Source organism: Natator depressus, chromosome 4, assembly GCF_965152275.1.
Source record: "Natator depressus isolate rNatDep1 chromosome 4, rNatDep2.hap1, whole genome shotgun sequence".
In the NCBI taxonomy this organism is placed as follows: Eukaryota; Metazoa; Chordata; order Testudines; family Cheloniidae; genus Natator; species Natator depressus.
Window position 1 is genome coordinate 141061809 of NC_134237.1, and position 17787 is coordinate 141079595.

The following is a 17787-nucleotide window of genomic DNA, read 5'->3' on the forward strand; positions in this document are numbered from 1 at the left end:
AATAAGACTGGGTATTAGCCAGGATGGACAGGGATGGTGTCCCTAGCCTCTGTTTGCCAGAAGCTGGGAATGGGCGACAGGGGATGGATCACTTGATGATTACCTGTTCTGTTCATTCCCTCTGAAGCACCCGACATTGGCCACTGTCGGAAGACAGGATAATGGGCTGGATGGATCATTGGTCTGATACAGTATGGCTGTTCTTATGTACTCCCTCGTCTGTCAGTCTGCGTGCCTCTTTGACAGGGTTACTGGCCTAGTGGATGGGGGGAAGTATTAGATGTGATATATCTTGATTTTAGTAAGGCTTCTGACCCAGTCCCCTGTACCATTCTCATAAGTAAACTAGAGAAATGCGGTCTAGATGAAATTACCATAAAATGGGTGCAAAACTGGTTGAAACACTATACTGAAAGAGAAGTTATCAATGGTTTCTATCAAACTGGGAGGACGTATATCATGGGGTCATGCAGGGGTCAGTCCTGGGTCTGGTACTATTCAATATTTTCATTAATGACTTGGATAAAGGAGTAGAGAGTATGCTTCTAAAATTTGCGGATGACACCAAGATGGGAGGGGTTGCAAACACTTTGGAGGACAGGATTTTAATTTAAAATGACTATGACAAATTGGAGAATTGGTCTAAATTCAACAAGATGAAATTCAGTAAAGATAAGTGCAAAGTACTACCAGTAGGAAGGAAAAATCAGTTGCACAACTACAAAATGGGAAGTGACTGGAAATAACTGGCGAGGTGGCCATACTGCTGAAAAGGATCTAGGGGTTATAACGGATCATGGATATGAGTCAGCAATGTGATGCAGGTGTGAAAAAGGCTAGTATCATTCAGGGTATATTTACAGGAGTGTTGTGTGTAGGACACAGGAAGTAATTGTCCCGCTATACTCGGCACTGGTGAGGCCTCAGCTGCAGTACTCTGTCCAGCTCTGGGTGCCACACTCTAGGAAAGATGTGGACAAATTGAAGAGAGTCCAGAGGAGAGCAACAGCGGCAGTTCTGCAGAAAAGGACCTGGGGATTACAGTGGACGAAAAGCTGGATATGAGTCAACAGTGTGCCCTTGTTGCCAAGAAGTCTCGAGGGAAGTGATTATTCCCCTCTATTCGGCACTAGTGAGGCCACATCTGGAATACTGCATTCAGTTTTGTGTCCGGCCCTACAGAAAGGATGTGGACAAATTGGAGCAAGTCCAGTGAAGGGCAACGAAAAGGATTAGGGGGCTGAGGCACATGACTTAGAAGGAGAGGCTGAGGGAACTGGGGTTATTTAGTCTGCAGAAGAGAAGAATGAGGGGGGATTTGATAGCAGCCTTCAACTACCTGAAGAGGGGTTCCAAAGAGGATGTACCTCAGCTGTTCTCAGTGGTGGCAGATGACAGAATGAGGAGTAATGGTCTCAAGTTGCAGTGGGGGAGGTTTAGGTTGGATATTAGGAAACACTATTTCACTAGGAGGGTGGTGAAGCACTGGAATGCGTTACCTAGGGAGGTGGTGGAATCTCCATCCTTAGAGGTTGTTAAGGCCTGGCTTGACAAAGCCCTGGCTGGGATGATTTAGTTGGGGTTGGTCCTGCTTTGAGCTGGGGGTTGGACTAGAACCTCCTGAGGTGTCTTCCAACCCTGATCTTCTGTGATTCTATGATTCTAACACAAATGATAAAAGGTTTAGAAAACCTGACCTGTGAGAAAAGGTTAAAAAAACTGGGCATATTTAGTTTGGAGAAAAGACGACTGAGGGGAACCTGATCACAGTCTGTTAAGGGCTGTTATAGAGAGGACAGGGATCAGTTGTTCTCCTTGTCCACCGAAGGCAGGGCAAGAAGCAATGGGCTTACTCTGCAGCGAGGGAGATTTAGGTTAGATGTAAGGAAAAGCTTTCTAACTATAAGGATAGTTAAGTTCTGCAATGGGCGTTCAAGGTAGGTTGTGGAATCCCCATCACTGGAGTTTTTAGAAAACAGGTTGGACAAACCTCTGTCAGGGATTGTCTGAGTTTACTTGGCCCTGCCACAGCGCTGTGGGCTGGACATGATGACTTTGAGGTCCCTTCCAGCCCTGCTTGTCTGTGGTCTGTTATCTCTTGTCTTATACTTAGATATGTAAGGTCTTTGGGGCAGGGGCTACATTTTTGGTCTGTGTTTGCACAGGGCCTAGCCCAGTGGGACCCTGGGCCATGACTGGGGCTTTGGGGAGCTACAGTAATACCAATAATAAGTAATGATAGTGACAATAAAGCAAGGGCAGATAAAGTGCAGGCCAGAAACTGCAGATCCCCGTCTGCAGTGCTGTGTCCCACTCCAAGTGGAGGAGCCTCCCTGCAGAGAATGCAGGTCCCAGCATGCTCCATCCCTGTCCAAGCAGGGAGCACCCCCGCAGGGATTATAGCTCCCAGCCTGTATTGCTGAATGCTGATCCGTTATTTTTAACGGCAGTGGGTGTCAGCGTTCTCCCAACTCCCCATGTAATTAACAGCATAGGGCGGAACATTATCTGATGAAGGGAGCTGAAAAGAAAAAATGAAACCAACTCATTTACACTTTGTGAAGATTAATTAGAGAGAAGAAAACAGAATCCATTTCTTGTCTGAGTCAGCTCTGGCTTTGATATTATGCAGGAAGTGTTGACACAGGGCAGTACTCCCCACCCTGCCTTCTCTCCAAAAAAAGAGAGAAAGAGACAAAGTGTGGCAAGGGACCTTCTTGGCAGTCAGCCCAGAGCAATTTACTCCCAGTGGGAGGAAAACGGGTACAGCTCTCTCTACTGCATATCCAAGGGTAAAACTCAACTCTGCCTTCCATAGACACAATGAATTGAAGACAGAATCCTAGATCTGCCAAAGTCTGGTTTAGGCCAGGACTTGGGATGGAAACAGTTTTAGTGGTGGATAATCTCCTGCACCCAGTGGACAGAGAGCAGACATAAATTCTTATCTCATTAGATCTCTTGTGGGGGACATTTGGGGGGGCATGCAGGATCTCTTCCCCCACCCCCACCCCCGATTTGCTGCTTGGCTTGTACTCAGTAACGCTGCTGAAGCCGTCTGCCCTCACTCTGCGCCCCACACTATCGGTATGCACAGGTCGCCCCTTGGCAGCATTTGAGATTGTTAACCCGGGCTTTGTCAAGCCTGACCTTAAAAACCTCAAAGGAAGGAGATTCCACCACATTCCTAGATAACGCATTCCAGTGCTTTACCACCCTCCTAGTGAAAAAGTTTTTCCTAATATCCAACCTAAACCTCCCCGACTCTAACTTGAGACCATTACTCCTCGTTCTGTCATCTGCTACCACTGAGAACAGTCTAGATCCATCCTCTTTGGAACCCCCTTTCAGGTAGTTGAAAGCAGCTATCAAATACCCCCTCATTCTTCTCTTCCGCAGACTAAACAATCCCAGTTCCCTCAGCCTCTCCTCATAAGTCATGTGTTCCAGTCCCCTAAACATTTTTGTTGCCCTCCGCTGGACTCTTTCCAATTTTTCCACATCCTTCTTGTAGTGTGCGCCCAAAACTGGACACAGTACTCCAGATGAGGCCTCACCAATGTCGAATAGAGGGGAACGATCACATCCCTCGATCTGCTGGCAATGCCCCTACTTATACATCCCAAAATGCCATTGGCCTTCTTGGCAACAAGGGCACACTGTTGACTCATCCAGCTTCTCGTCCACTGTAGCCCCTAGGTCCTTTTCTGCAGAACTGCTGCCTAGCCATTCGGTCCCTAGTCTGTAGCAGTGCATGGAATTTTTCCGTCCTAAATGCAGGACTCTGCACTTGTCCTTGTTGAACCTCATCAGATTTCTTTTGGCCCAATCCTCTAATTTGTCTAGGTCCCTCTGTATCCTATCCCTACCCTCCAGTGTATCTACCTCTCCTCCAAGTTTAGTGTCATCTGCAAACTTGCTGAGAGTGCAATCCACGCCATCCTCCAGATCTGGCGTGCAAACCACACCATCCTCCAGGTCAGTCCTGGGGCCAGTTTTGTTCAATATGATCATTAATGAAGATATTGAACAAAACCCATGGACCGCTACATTTATTCTAATCTGGTGAAGTACTTTATACCAGTATAATAGTGTCTACACTAGGAATTTTACTGGCATAGCTATGTCATCAAAAGCTTTGTCTACGCTGCCAACTGAACGACAAAACTTTTGTCATTCACAGATGCTTTAAAAAGCCGCTCTCCTGTCAACAATGCGAACCTCGCTCATAGGGGGTGCAAATATTTTGTCAGCAAAAGTGCCGACAAACAGCATTTACACTGCCTGACTTTTAGCGACACGGCCGTGTTTCTAAAAGCTGTGTAGTGTACACAGACCCCAAAATCACTCCCCTTACCAACATAATTATGCCAGTAAAACTTTATAAGTGTAGACCAGGCCAGTCAAGCACATAAATCACTTGTTGGGATACTGATCAAAATATGCCATTCACACAGATATTTATGGTCATAGTTTGTCACAAGAAGTCAGCACCAAGAAATGGTTTCCTTAAGTAAGGATCAGACAAGTATTTGTTTGAGTGAGGGTAAAGGCTTTATCTAGTAAGCTGCAGGTATGTCACAAAAGAAAACCCCAGAGCTCTCTGGGAAGCTGCACAGCAGCAAAGGGATCTGTTCTCCACTGATACAAGAATGGTAAAAAAAACCCATAAGAACAAAAGGATGACCATACTGGTCAGATCAGTGGTCCATCTAAACCAATATCCTGTCTTCTGACAGTAGCCAGTGCAAGAAGCTTCAGAGGGAATGAACAGAAAAGGCAATTATTGAGTGATCCATCCCCTGTCGTTCAGTCCCAGCTTCTAGCAGTCAGATGTTTGGGACATCTGGAGTATGGGGTTGCATCCCTAACCATCTTGGCTAATAGCCATTGATGAACCTATCCTCCATGAACCTATCTAAATTCTTTTTTTAACCCAATTATACTTTCGGCCTTCTCAATATCCCCTGGCAACAAGTTCCACAGATTGTCTGTGTGTTGTCTGAAGAAATACTTCCTTATCTTTGTTTTAAACCTACTCCCTGTTAATTTCATTGGTTGACCAAGGTTCTTTTGTTATGGGAAGGAGTAAATAACACTTCCTTATTCACTTTCTCCAAACCAAGGGGAGAGCAGATTCCAAAGTGTACGGAGATAACAAATGCAAAACCTGCTCTTGTTTGCATTTGGCCTTTTCCACTTCTGGAGGTCTTTGAGAATTGTTTGTTGTTGTTGTTGCTTGACCATATAGTGGGTTTGTGTTGGTTTTCATGCAGCAGTTAAACAGTGCTATATAAACCAGTCTAATAAAAATAAATAATTTGAGGGATGATGCAGTTGTTCCTTGTTTCATGAAATTTAAGATTCTTCTTCGAGTAGTGTCCATGTGGGTGCTCCACTTTAGGTGTCGGTGTGTCCCTGCGCCAGAGATCAGAGATTTTAGGTAGCAGTGCTCGGTCGGGGTGTGCGCGCGCAGCAGCTGTCTCGCGGTGTTGTTGGTGTCTCGTGTAGCGCGCGCATGACCAGAACTCCTCCGTTCCTTCTCTACGGCCTCGGCTGCAGACGCAGCTCAGTGGCCGTGCTGCCTCTTCGAAAATCTCTAGAAGAGAAAATGTTTTACATCATAGTTTTAGCTTATTAGCTCTTAGATAGTTTGATTACTTAGCCAGTTATTTTAAAAAAAAAAAGTTTCATTTTTCTTTCCCTTCAGTTTTAGTTTCTTAAGGTTTGTCGGCACTTACTGGGGATTGACGCATAGTGATCGATGCATCAGCGGTTGATTTAGTGGGTCTAGTGACGACCCACTAAATCGACTGCAGATCATTCTCCTGTCGACTCCTGTACTCCACCTGAATGAGAAGCACAAGGGGAGTCAACGGGAGAGTGTCTCCCGTTGACATAGCATAGTGTGGACCCCGCGGTAAGCAGATCTAAGTACGTTGACTTCAGCTACATTATTCAATTACAACACAGAATACAAAGTGCATAGTGTTCACTTTATATTTATTTTTAATTACAAATATTTGCACTGTAAAAAACAAAAGAAATAGTATTTTTCAATTCACCTAATACAAGTACTGTAGTGCAATCTCTTTATCATGAAAGTTGAACTTACAAATGTAGAATTATGTACAAAATATAACTGCATTCAAAAATAAAACAATGTAAAACCTACAAGTCCACTCAGTCCTACTTCAGCCAGTAGCTCAGACAAATAAGTTTGGTTACGATTTGCAGGAGATAATGCTGCCTGCTTCTTGTTTACAATGTCACCTGAAAGTGAGAACAGGTGTTTGCATGGCACTGTTTTAGCCAGCATCGCAAGATATTTACATGCCAGATCCGCTAAAGATTCATATGTGCCTTCATACTTCAACCACCATTCCAGAGGACATGCGTCCATGCTGATGACGGGTTCTGCTCAATAATGATCCAAAGCAGAGCGGACCAACACATGTTCATTTTCATCATCCGAGTCAGATGCCACCAGAAGGTTGATTTTCTTTTTTGGTGGTTCGGGTTCTGTAGTTTCCCCATCGGAGTTTTACTCTTTTAAGACTTCCGAAAGCATGCTCCACACCTTGTCCCTCTCAGATTTTGGACGGCACTTCAGATTCTTAAACCTTAGGTCAAATGCTGTAGCTATTTTTAGAAATCTCACATTGGGACCTTCTTTGTGTATTGTCAAATCTGCTGTGAAAGTGTTCTTAAAATGAAAATGTTCTGGGTCATAATCCGAGATTCCTATAACATGAAATATATGTCAGAATGCGGGTAAAACAAAACAGGAGACATACAATTCTCCCCCAAGGAGTTCAGTCACAAATTTAACGAAGGCATTATTGTTTAACGAGCATCATCAGCATGGAAGCATGTCCTGTAGAATGGTAGCCGAAGCATTAAGGGGCATATGAATGTTTAGCATATCTGGCACATAAATACCTTGCAATGCCGGCTACAAAAGTGCCACGCGAATGCCTGTTCTCACTTTCAGGTGACATGGTAAATAAGAAGCAGACAGCATTATCTCCCATAAATGTAAAGAAACTTGTTTGTCTTAGCGATTAGCTGACAAAGAAGTAGGACTGAGTGGACTTGTAGGCTCTAAAGTTTTACATTGTTTTGTTTTTGAATGCAGTTATGTAATAAAATATCTACATTTGTAAGTTACACTTTCACGGTAAAGAGATTGCACCACAGTACTTGTATGAGGTGAATTGAAAAATACTATTTCTTTTGTTTATCATTTTTAAAGTGCAAATATTTATAATCAAAAACAATAATATCAAGTGAGCTCTGTACACTTTGTATTCTGTGTTGTAATAGAAATCAAAATATATGAAAATGTAGAAAAATATCCAAAAATATTTAATACATTTCAATTGGTATTCTATTGTTTAACAGTGTGATTAATCGCGATTAAATTTTTAATCGCGATTAATTTTTTTGAGTTAATCGTGTGAGTTAACAGCGATTAATCAACAGCCCTAGAAATAAGTATTAATGTTGTAAGATAGGGCCTTCATAGCTTAGCCGAACAAGGCCTCAAGACTAAAGATAAACTTGGCATAAAGAACTAACGAGTAAGTGACCCTAGGTCACAAGTTGTCACAAGACAGCAATGTCCATATATTACAAGGTGTCATAAGGTAGAATGCTGCATTAAGTCAGTGTTGTTAAATTGCTGGTATTTAGGAAATATATATTGCAATGTACTAGTTAAAGCCAGTTAGAACATTTTGGGGATTTTTGCAGACCTAGGGTGTCAGCAGTGTGCGAACAGTAAGTTTTGGTGATTGAGTGACATAAATGTTAATAAGTACCAGGGGAGCTAACAAGCTAGCCTATGAAAGATGGGGCATTCCAAATGTAGGGTGTGTGGAAGTATAGATAAGGAAAAGGGGTTGAAACCTTCATAAGTACGTATGAATCCCATTGGGGAATTATGAAAGCTGTATCCTGACAACCACTGAGGAAGATAATGACTGACATTCTGGGGTTCCACACCAGGTGTCATAAATATAAAGGGAAGTGTAAACACCTTTAAAATCCCTCCTGGCCAGAGGAAAAACCCTTTCACCTGTAAAGGGTTAAGAAGCTAGGATAACCTCGCTGGCACCTGACCAAAATGACCAATGAGGAGACAAGATATTTTCAAAGCTGGAGGGGGGAGAAACAAAGCCTCTCTCTCGATCTGTGTGATGCTTTTGCCAGGAACAGAAAAGGAATGGAGTCTTAGAACTTAGTAAGTAATCTAGCTAGAGATGCGTTAGATTCTGTTTTGTTTAAATGGCTGATAAAATAGCTGTGCTGAATGGAATGTATATTCCTGTTTTTGTGTCTTTTTGTAACTTAAGGTTTTGCCTAGAGGGATTCTCTATGTTTTGAATCTGATTACCCTGGAAGGTATTTACCATCCTGATTTTACAGAGGTGATTTTTTAACTTTTTTTCTTCAATTAAAATTTTTCTTTTAAGAACCTGATTGCTTTTTCATTGTTCTTAAGATCCAAGGGTTTGGGTCTGTGTTCACCTATGCAAATTGGTGAGGATTTTTATCAAACCTTCCCCAGGAAAGGGGGTGTAGGGAAGGAACCTTGACACCAGGAGATGTGAGTGATGCCTGTCACGGGGCTAAATACTTGGTACTATCTTTCTATGTGCTGTGATATTGCAATGTTTGTGGGATTGTATGTGGATTTGTTAGCAAAGCGGCTTGTGCTAAATTGCAGTTGTGCTCCTTGGGTCTTTCCTTCTAATAACATTGGTAATAATCTTCCGGATGCTGTACCCATTCAGGAGACCCAGCCCGTATCAACCACTGCAGTCTGAGAAATCAACCACTCTGAACTTCTGAGTGCTTGACTTTGCAATCTCAATGTTCTTTTAATGTAGTGTGTGTGTAATTTCAAATTGTTTTCTAGAGCAAACTAAAAAAACCTCTAAATTCCATCACGTGCGACTATATTTACCACCCACACTGGTACCTGCACAAAATTTTTTTGACATTTGCATACTCTAGGGCACCCACCTTTACCCAGTTCCTAGGGCTCAAGGCGTAACCCTCTTAATTTAGGCACCCACCCGCACCCTTCCGTGGGCTCAGGCGTAACCTTACACTCTAGGGCACCCACCCGTACCCTGTTCCTAGGGCTCAGGCGCAACCCTATCAATTTAGGCACCCATTGCCTCCGGGCTCCGGGCACACACCCATTGCCTCCGGGCACACATCCATATCCTCCAGGCTCCGGGATTAATCTTTTGAAGGTTTACAGGGTCTTTTGTGATTGATTCCTTCAGGACCTGCTCCATGATTTTTCCAGGGACTGAGGTGAGGCTGACTGGCCTGTAGTTCCCAGGATCCTCCTTCTTCCCTTTTTTAAAGATGGGCACTACATTAGCCTTTTTCCAGTCGTCTGGGACCTCCCCCGATCACCATGAGTTTTCAAAGATAATGGCCAATGGCTCTGCAATCACATCCGCCAACTCCTTTAGCACTCTCGGATGCAGCGCATCCGGCCCCATGGACTTGTGTTCGTCCAGCTTTTCTAAATAGTCCCAAACCACTTCTTTCTTCACAGAGGGCTGGTCACCTCCTCCCCGTGCTGTGCTGCCCAGTGCAGCAGTCTGGGAGCTGACCTTGTTCGTGAAGACAGAGGCAAAAAAAGCATTGAGTACATTAGCTTTTTCCACATCCTCTGTCACTAGGTTGCCTCCCTCATTCAGTAAGGGGCCCACACTTTCCTTGGCTTTCTTCTTGTTGTTAACATACCTGAAGAAACCCTTCTTGTTACTCTTAAGATCTCTTGCTAGCTGCACCTCCAGGTGTGATTTGGCCTTCCTGATTTCACTCCTGCATGCCCGAGCAATATTTTTATACTCTTCCCTGGTCATTTGTCAAAGCTTCCACTTCTTGTAAGCTTCTTTTTTGTGTTTAAGATCAGCAAAGATTTCACTGTTAAGCCAAGCTGGTCACCTGCCATATTTGCTATTCTTTCTACACATCGGGATGGTTTGTCCCTGTAACCTCACTAAGGCTTCTTTAAAATACAGCCAGCTCTCCTGGACTCCTTTCCCCCTCATGTTATTCTGCCAGGGGATCCTGCCCATCAGTTCCCTGAGGGAGTCAGTCTGCTTTTCTGAAGTCCAGGGTCCATATTCTGCTGCTCTCCTTTCTTCCCTGTGTCAGGCTCCTGAACTCAACCATCTCATGGTCACTGCCCCCCAGGTTCCCATCCACTTTTGCTTCCCCTACTAATTCTTCCCGGTTTGTGAGCAGCAGGTCAAGAAGAGCTCTGCCCCTAGTTGGTTCCTCCAGCACTTGCACCAGGAAATTGTCCCCTACACTTTCCAAAAACTTCCTGGATTGTCTGTGCACTGCTGTATTGCTCTCCCAGCAGATATCAGGGTGATTGAAGTCTCCCATGAGAACCAGGGCCTGCGATCTAGTAACTTCCATGAGTTGCCGGAAGAAAGCCTCGTCCACCTCATCCCCCTGATCCAGTGGTCTGTAGCAGACTCCCACCACATCACCCTTGTTGCTCACGTTTCTATACTTAATCCAGAGACACTCAGGTTTTTCTGCAGTTTCATACCGGAGCTCTGAGCAGTCATACTGCTCCCTTACATACAGTGCAACTCCCCCACCTTTTCTGCCCTGCCTGTCCTTCCTGAACAGTTTATACCCATCCATGACAGTACTCCAGTCATGTGAGTTATCCCACCAACTCTCTGTTATTCCAATCACATCATAATTCCTTGACTGTGCCAGGACTTCCAGTTCTCCCTGCTTGTTTCCCAGGCTTCTTGCATTTCTGTATAGGCACTTGAGATAACTCGCTGTTTGTCCTGCTTTCTTTGTATGAGGCAGGAGCCCTCCCCTTTCGCGTTCTCCTGCTCATGCTTCCTCCCGGTATCCCACGTCCCCACTTACCTCAGGGCTTTGGTCTCCTTCCCCCGGGGAACCTAGTTTAAAGCCCTCCTCGCTAGGTTAGCCAGCCTGCTTGCGAAGATGCTCTTCCCTCTCTTTGTTAGGTGGAGCCCGTCTCTGCCTAGCACTCCTCCTTCTTGGAACACCATCCCATGGTCAAAGAATCCAAAGCCTTCTCTCCGACACCACCTGCATAGCCATTCGTTGACTTCCACGATTTGACGGTCTCTACCCAGACCTTTTCCTTCTACGGGGAGGATGGACGAAAACACCACTTGCTCCTCAAACTCCTTTATCCTTCTTCCCAGAGCCACGTAGTCTGCAGTGATCCGCTCAACGTCATTCTTAGCAGTATCATTGGTGCCCACGTGGAGAAGCAGGAAGGGGTAGCGATCCGAGGGCTTGATGAGTCTCAGCAGTCTCTCCGTCACATCGTGAATCCTAGCTCCTGGCAAGCAGCAGATTTCTCTGATAACAGTAGTCCCTTCTGGGACTGGAATCTAGGGATCTATAAAAGAGCAGCAGGAATCGCAGAGACAGTTCCAGGAACAGATGTTCCAGAGACACAACCCAGGTTACTTGTGGATATCAACCTTTCTCTGTCCAGGAGGGAACCCTCAGGCCCACCAGGTCACCTTTGACAGGAGGGTGGCGGCTGCTGCTGCTCACGGAGTAAAAGATTGCGTATTTGGCCCTGAATGAGGACACGGGCACCAGCTATGAGGCTGTCAAAGCTGCCATCCTGGACCAGTTGGAGATCTCCGAGACATGGGACCAGTAGTTTTAGGAGAGCGCTTTTCCTTGTGATAGCAGTTGACCTACTGGTCAATGGTTGTGGTCAGAATCTTGTACAGTGCGAGAACTGGTGGATTTACTAGTAGACTTGGGAGGCTGCAGATGTGTGTGCAGCAGCAATGGCTGTGTGTGCTGGCAGAAGTTGTGCAGAACATCAAAGACTATATGGAGGTTGAACCACCAGAGGAAACACCAGAGCCATGGCTGCAGCTCAGACCTGAAGGACACTCGTGGGATGGGCTAGAGAACCATTGGGGAAAAAAAATCTGAAGTGACTCGTAGACTGCAAAATGGATCTGAATATGATGCTAGTGGAGGATCCACCTGCACCTCTAACAAATGTTGTACTTTTAACGGAACAGAGGAAGAGACAAAAATTCTGTCTCACAATGGAAAGTGACTTTCTGGTTGCTGTGTAGGTTTGCTGAGGGACATCTGAAAAGCACATTCACCCAGACTCTAGAGAGAAGTCCCAGCCCCTCCTTTATGGAATATGAGAAAACTTTGTTCCATTTGGGAATATGGTGGTAGCAAGTCATATTATTGTGGGAGCCCCAGAGCCTGGGGTCTCTCTGTGGGATGGACTGTGCCTGTACAAATATAAGGGAGAATCCAATTTTCTTCATGAAATTTCTTCCTCTGTTTTAAAGTAAAGACCTGAAACAGTTATTCCTGTCTACAATGATATGTTTGAATTATCACGGTCAGTTTTTTCTGATTCTGATTAGTGTTGATTTAGTAAGAGTAAATGGTCTCAGCAAAATTTCTCCATTTGGGGAAGGAGAGCTCATGGAGCTACTGTTTATGGTAGTAATGTTGTGGGTTTGTTTACATGAAGTATACTGAATCAGAGAGAAACTTCTTTGTGAATCCACCTCAGACTTATGTTTGGAGTCAGGATGAAATTCAAGGGGCCTTTAAATAGCGTCTAAATAGTGCAGAGGCTTGCTGCTGGCTCTTTGCACAATATGAATTTCACTCAGAGCAGTAAGATTTCTAGTAAATGTGTCCTTCTAAAGTCTGTTAATAAAACATAGCCCAGTAGTTAGTTAGCTCTTTTTGCTGATTTCTGCTTCCAGGGAGCTGCTCTGAAGTACCTGCCTTCGATCCTGGAAGATGTGTTTGGGATCTTCGACTCCTCTGTGCTGGGGTAAGGGACACTTTTCTCCTTCTTTCAGCCGATGCACCAAGCTCAGTCACTCTCTCTCCACGGAGTGGCATGTGTATTTGTAAAGGGTGTCCTGTATGTCTGTTTCCTCCCCCTGCCACCCAGGCTCACCTTCCAATAGTCCTGCAGTGATGCCCTCATCGTGCATTTGTGACATCATATTCCACTGATGTTGTATTTAAAGGTGATGTCAGTAAATTAACACTGCAGGATCAATGAGCGTGGGCAGAGGGTCAAACGTGGAGGACAAAGGACTGGTGGAATTGAAACAACATAAATAATTCTGAACTGGAGCAAAGGAAATAAGGTGACAGTGAAGACAGGTGATTCTCCCAGGAAAGGGCCTCCCAGTGAGTGGCTATTGCACTGTTTGCTGGGTGGGGAATGGAAATGCTGCATCCAGATGGGGAGTGCAATAGACAGAAGTTGTGGTAGGAGGAGTGGGGGCTATTTCAAAAAGGTGGTTGCTGAATCCAAGTGAGATTGGTTGATTGAAAAAGAAAGACTGTGAAAATTTTAAGTGTGCTCAAATGGTACATAAACCTGTTTTCTCAGTCCCTGCTCTGCGAACTTTCCTTGGGGTTTATCTGTCTTGCATATAATCATCAGTTAAAAAGTTCCACGGGCCAGATGCTGCCATTAGGAATACCTATGCAGCCCAGGCATCTTCAGTGGTCTTGTGCAGCTGCCACTGACTGGAACTTGACATACAGCCCTTTGGCTGATACCCAAGGAGGAACAGCTCCCTCTCTTCTTGTCTGTGTTGGCTCTGCAGGATTAATAGCAGTAAAAAACAGCAGAAACTGATTTCCATCACTGAAGTCAGCAGATCAGACTCTGAATACTTACCAGGAACAGAGTTGTTGAACAAGCTTCTGCCATTTTTACATATTTCATTTTTCAGAGTTTAACTGCGATTTAAAGCTAAATAGTTAAAATTTCCAGAAAGTCAGGAAGTACTTCTCTTCCTAGTAACGTTCTCTTCCACAGGTGACAGTCCGGGATGTTCTACAGTAACATTCTCTTCAGCGGGTGGCATTTTTTGGTACAACATTTAATAACAACCAATGACATAATTTTAAGCTCCACATTTAACAAGAAAAGCCACAACAGAGAACATCTTTCTGTAATTTCTTGACTCTGTCAGTTTTCTTTTATAATGGTCTAGGTTAATTTAAGGCACAAAGAAAGTATTGGTATTGCGGGTCTTAAAAAACTGCCATTCGTAAGAGATGGGAGGAGAGACCAGTTTAGAAATGTACAAGCATACAAACATTGGAGGGGGGCTTTTATATGGGAAGCCGACTTGCAACCTTATCTCTAGTAGGTGTGACCAAAATGCACAAAATGTCTACCACCCTCCCAAAGCCTACATACCCCATTGCTTCCCTGATCCAACCTGCCTGTCAGCTATCAGGCTCAGATTTATACACTCTTAGCAGCCCTACCCACTAATTTGCCCAATCCCACCTGTGAGAAGGGGTGCAGTCAATAAATGACCTGTCATCCATTTTGAATTCTTCCTCAAAACAGAGACAGCTGCTGGTGCAGTGAGTGGCCAGAGCAGGAAAGTGGCTGAGTGAGTTGGGCTGGAGAATACACCCAGCAGGAAGAAAGAAACCCTTGTAGCTTGAAGATCCCTGGGATTTTCCCTATCCCATCCCTATTCTGGAGATTTTACATATTATCACCTAACCGAGTCCCCTTGTGTCTGGGCTTTAGGTGCTTGCTGCGGGATTTCATTGGGAACCTGCCCCCTCTGCAACTGCTGAAGCAGAAGCTGCAGTCCCTGACGGACATAGTCAACAGCAAGATCTTCCAGTCTTATGGTAAGTGGGGGACATCAAGGGGAGCCCCCTATCACGGATCCACAGGGCCTGATCTATGCCCAGCACGTAAACAGTCCCTTGGCAGTGACCCTGTTAGTGTGCCAGGCTTCGAGAACCCACACAATTCACAGGGCAGGCCCATGGTCTCCAAGACTGGGCCTTTGGGCATCTGCAATCCCTCTCTCTCCATGGCTCCCGGCAGCAAACCCAGCCAAGCCAGACTCCTGTGGGAAGCTTGTCCCGTGCCCCTTCAGGGCGCAATGCTCTGAGTCTTTCCAGTTGTTGCCAGGCAGCCTTTCCAAAACAAGGTAACCAACTTAATAGGCACCTGGCCTATGGAATCTGAAAGTCCTTAGGTCAGAACACAGAAAGGACAGTTTCTGTGTTTCCATAGCCAAACTGCTATGGACCCTATTTCATGCCATCTCCCTCTCTTTGTCCTTAACTCCGAGTGAAAGTAGCTGAGGCCCTCCAAAGGGCAGTCATTATTCCAGCCACCTTGACACCTTCTCCCCTTTGTTCTTAGCTTAGTTCACATGATATGCCTTCTGGGGTATCCTGCTGCCAGATGTCAATTGTTCAGTTGTTGTGGGTGGTCTCATTGTCTCTCTGGATCTCCTGTTCAGCTAGGTCAGTTTCAACCAGTTTTTTAACAATCCAGTCATTCCACCCAGACAGTTAGGTGCCATCATGTCTCCTGCACTGTTCCAGGTGCAGTGTGAACGGTTTTTAACCCCCGGTACCAATGCAAGGTAGTGGGGGAGGTCTAGGTTGGATATTAGGAAACACTATTTCACTAGGAGGATGGTGAAGCACTGGAATGGTTACCTAGGGAGGTGGTGGAATCTCCATCCTTCGAGGTTTTTAAGGTCAGGCTTGACAAAGCCCTGGCTGGGATGATTTAGTTGGGGTTGGTCCTGCTTTGAGCAGGTGGTTGGACTAGATGACCTCCTGAGGTCTCTTCCAACCCTAATCTTCTATGATTCTAAGGTACAGAGGGAAAGCGAGGCACACAAAGGATTCATAAAAATATTACAGAAAATTCCCACTTTGTCACACACTCCAGTACAGACTCTGCACTGAACCCTCTCTAGTAAGGAGCCAGGCATGAGAGCACATGCATGTGTGCCAGGGTTCTGGACGTGCTAGCACGCTGAGGTGGGCAGTGCCTGTACATGCAGGCACTCCTGCACTTTGGGTGACAAACTCACAGGTGCTCGTTCTTACCACTTGCAAGTGTAAATTCCATAATCTGGGGCTGACTTCTGTGGAATTCTGTCTCCCACTCCACCCCCACTAGCAGACTGTTTATTATTGTGGTGGAACATGGCTGCTGTTGGAGGTCATGGTTGTGGAAGAAGAGGCAAACTCTGGGAGCTGGAGCCAGTCCCATGGAGGGCTTTGAACAGTTGGCAAGAGACCTGGAGGTGGATTGTGTCCAGTAGGGAGCCAGCACAGAGAACATTCCTCAGCACACACCCATGTCCTTGCATGCCTGTTCACCACAACGGCTTGAGATAACTGCCCAATGACCACAGGATCCGTTAAGGTACAAAGGTGCCAGGCCAGTTTTATTGTCGACAAAGCATGGTAATACAACTTGGCAGACTCTATGAGGATACTAAAACAATGAATGCAGCTCAATGAATGGTGGCATCCAATGAAGTGGGTTCTAGCCCACGAAAGCTTATGCCCAAATAAATCTGTTAGTCTTTAAGATGCCACCAGACTCCTTGTTGTTTTTGTGGATACAGACTAACACGGCTACCCCCTGATACTTGAGTGAATGGTGGGACTTTCCATTCCCCGCTCGGCTGGCCAAAGACACTCCCTCTGAGATCTTTTTACACACCGATACAAACAAGTTACATACTGCCCCTGACGTATCAGGGTGCCAACCTCTGATGTATTAGGATGCCACTCATGGCCTTGTACTTTTTGGTTCGATCAAAACATCTCTTTCCATCATGCTGTCATCCTGACCTTATCTTTAGGATGGGTCAGTGTGTTTCTGTTATCTTTGGGGAATGTGCTGGTATCGGAGTGTTCTTGTCCCATCCTTCTGGAATGTGTTTGCATGTATATTTCTTATACCTAGCGCTACTTAGGAATGTGTGTTTCAGCAATATCAGCCCTGTTCTTGCCAGATTCTGTGAGCAGGTCCTGCCTCTTGCTCACAAGTTAACTTTGCTTTATGGCAGCAAAGTTTTGACCACTACTTTAGTTCACGCCTCCAGCCTCATACCAGGCCTCTGATACAAGGGCTTATGTCTCAGGCTTTCTTCCTACTGTGGTTTCAGTCCTCTGGACTACCTGCAGAAGTCCAACAAATCATACAGGACCTTTCACTTGTAGGCCCTTCTCTGAAGTCCCTTGGAATCTACACTCCAGCGACGAAAAGAAAGCATTTTTGTTAACAACAGCCCTTTCAGCCAAGAAAAAAGGGAAGGAGCTGTAGAAGGCAACCTCCACTTCCCTCCTCTTCAACATCAGTGAGCTCATCCCATCAAGACACACCTTCCAAGTGGGCATTTTGATGGGGTTGTTGAGGACAATATATCAGTCTCCTCACTTCCATCGGGTCCTCCTTTTTTGTTTACCAGTTGTCTGTCCTGCTTGCTAAGTGCCTGGATCCATAGAACATCAGACCAGTGGGTCTTAAGCACAGTAGGACAGGGGTATGCCATCCGATGTACTTCTCCCCCCTTCTCCCCGTCCCTCTTCAGGGACCACTCTTACGAGATGACCCTTCAGCGGGAGATCCAGTTTCTTCTTTAGAAAGGGGCCACAGAGGAAGTACCATTGGACCTGGGGGGAAAAGGCTTCTATTCCTGTTATTTCCTGATCCCCAAGGTAAAAGGAGGTCTCAGGCCCATATAAGATCTAACAGAGCTGAACAAATTCCTGAAGAAAATAAAATTTTGCATGGTTACCCTAGCCTCAATTATCCCTTCCCTGGAACAAGGAGACTGGTATGCTGCCCTCGACTTGAGTGACGTTTACTTCCATGTTGCAATATGACCCAACCATCAGAAGTTTCTCAGATTTGTGGTGAATGGCTGACAG

At 45.3% G+C, this 17787-nt stretch overlaps 1 protein-coding gene across 1 annotated transcript in view; it reads left to right on the plus strand.

The window, feature by feature from the left end:
* LOC141986946 (dedicator of cytokinesis protein 2-like) overlaps positions 1 to 17787 on the plus strand; it is a 334430-nt gene that overhangs the window by 166342 nt on the left and 150301 nt on the right. The window contains exons 24-25 of the mRNA XM_074952036.1: positions 12804 to 12874; positions 14615 to 14721. Coding sequence (XP_074808137.1) covers positions 12804 to 12874; positions 14615 to 14721 — 178 coding nt within the window. The remainder of the gene's footprint in view (positions 1 to 12803; positions 12875 to 14614; positions 14722 to 17787) is intronic.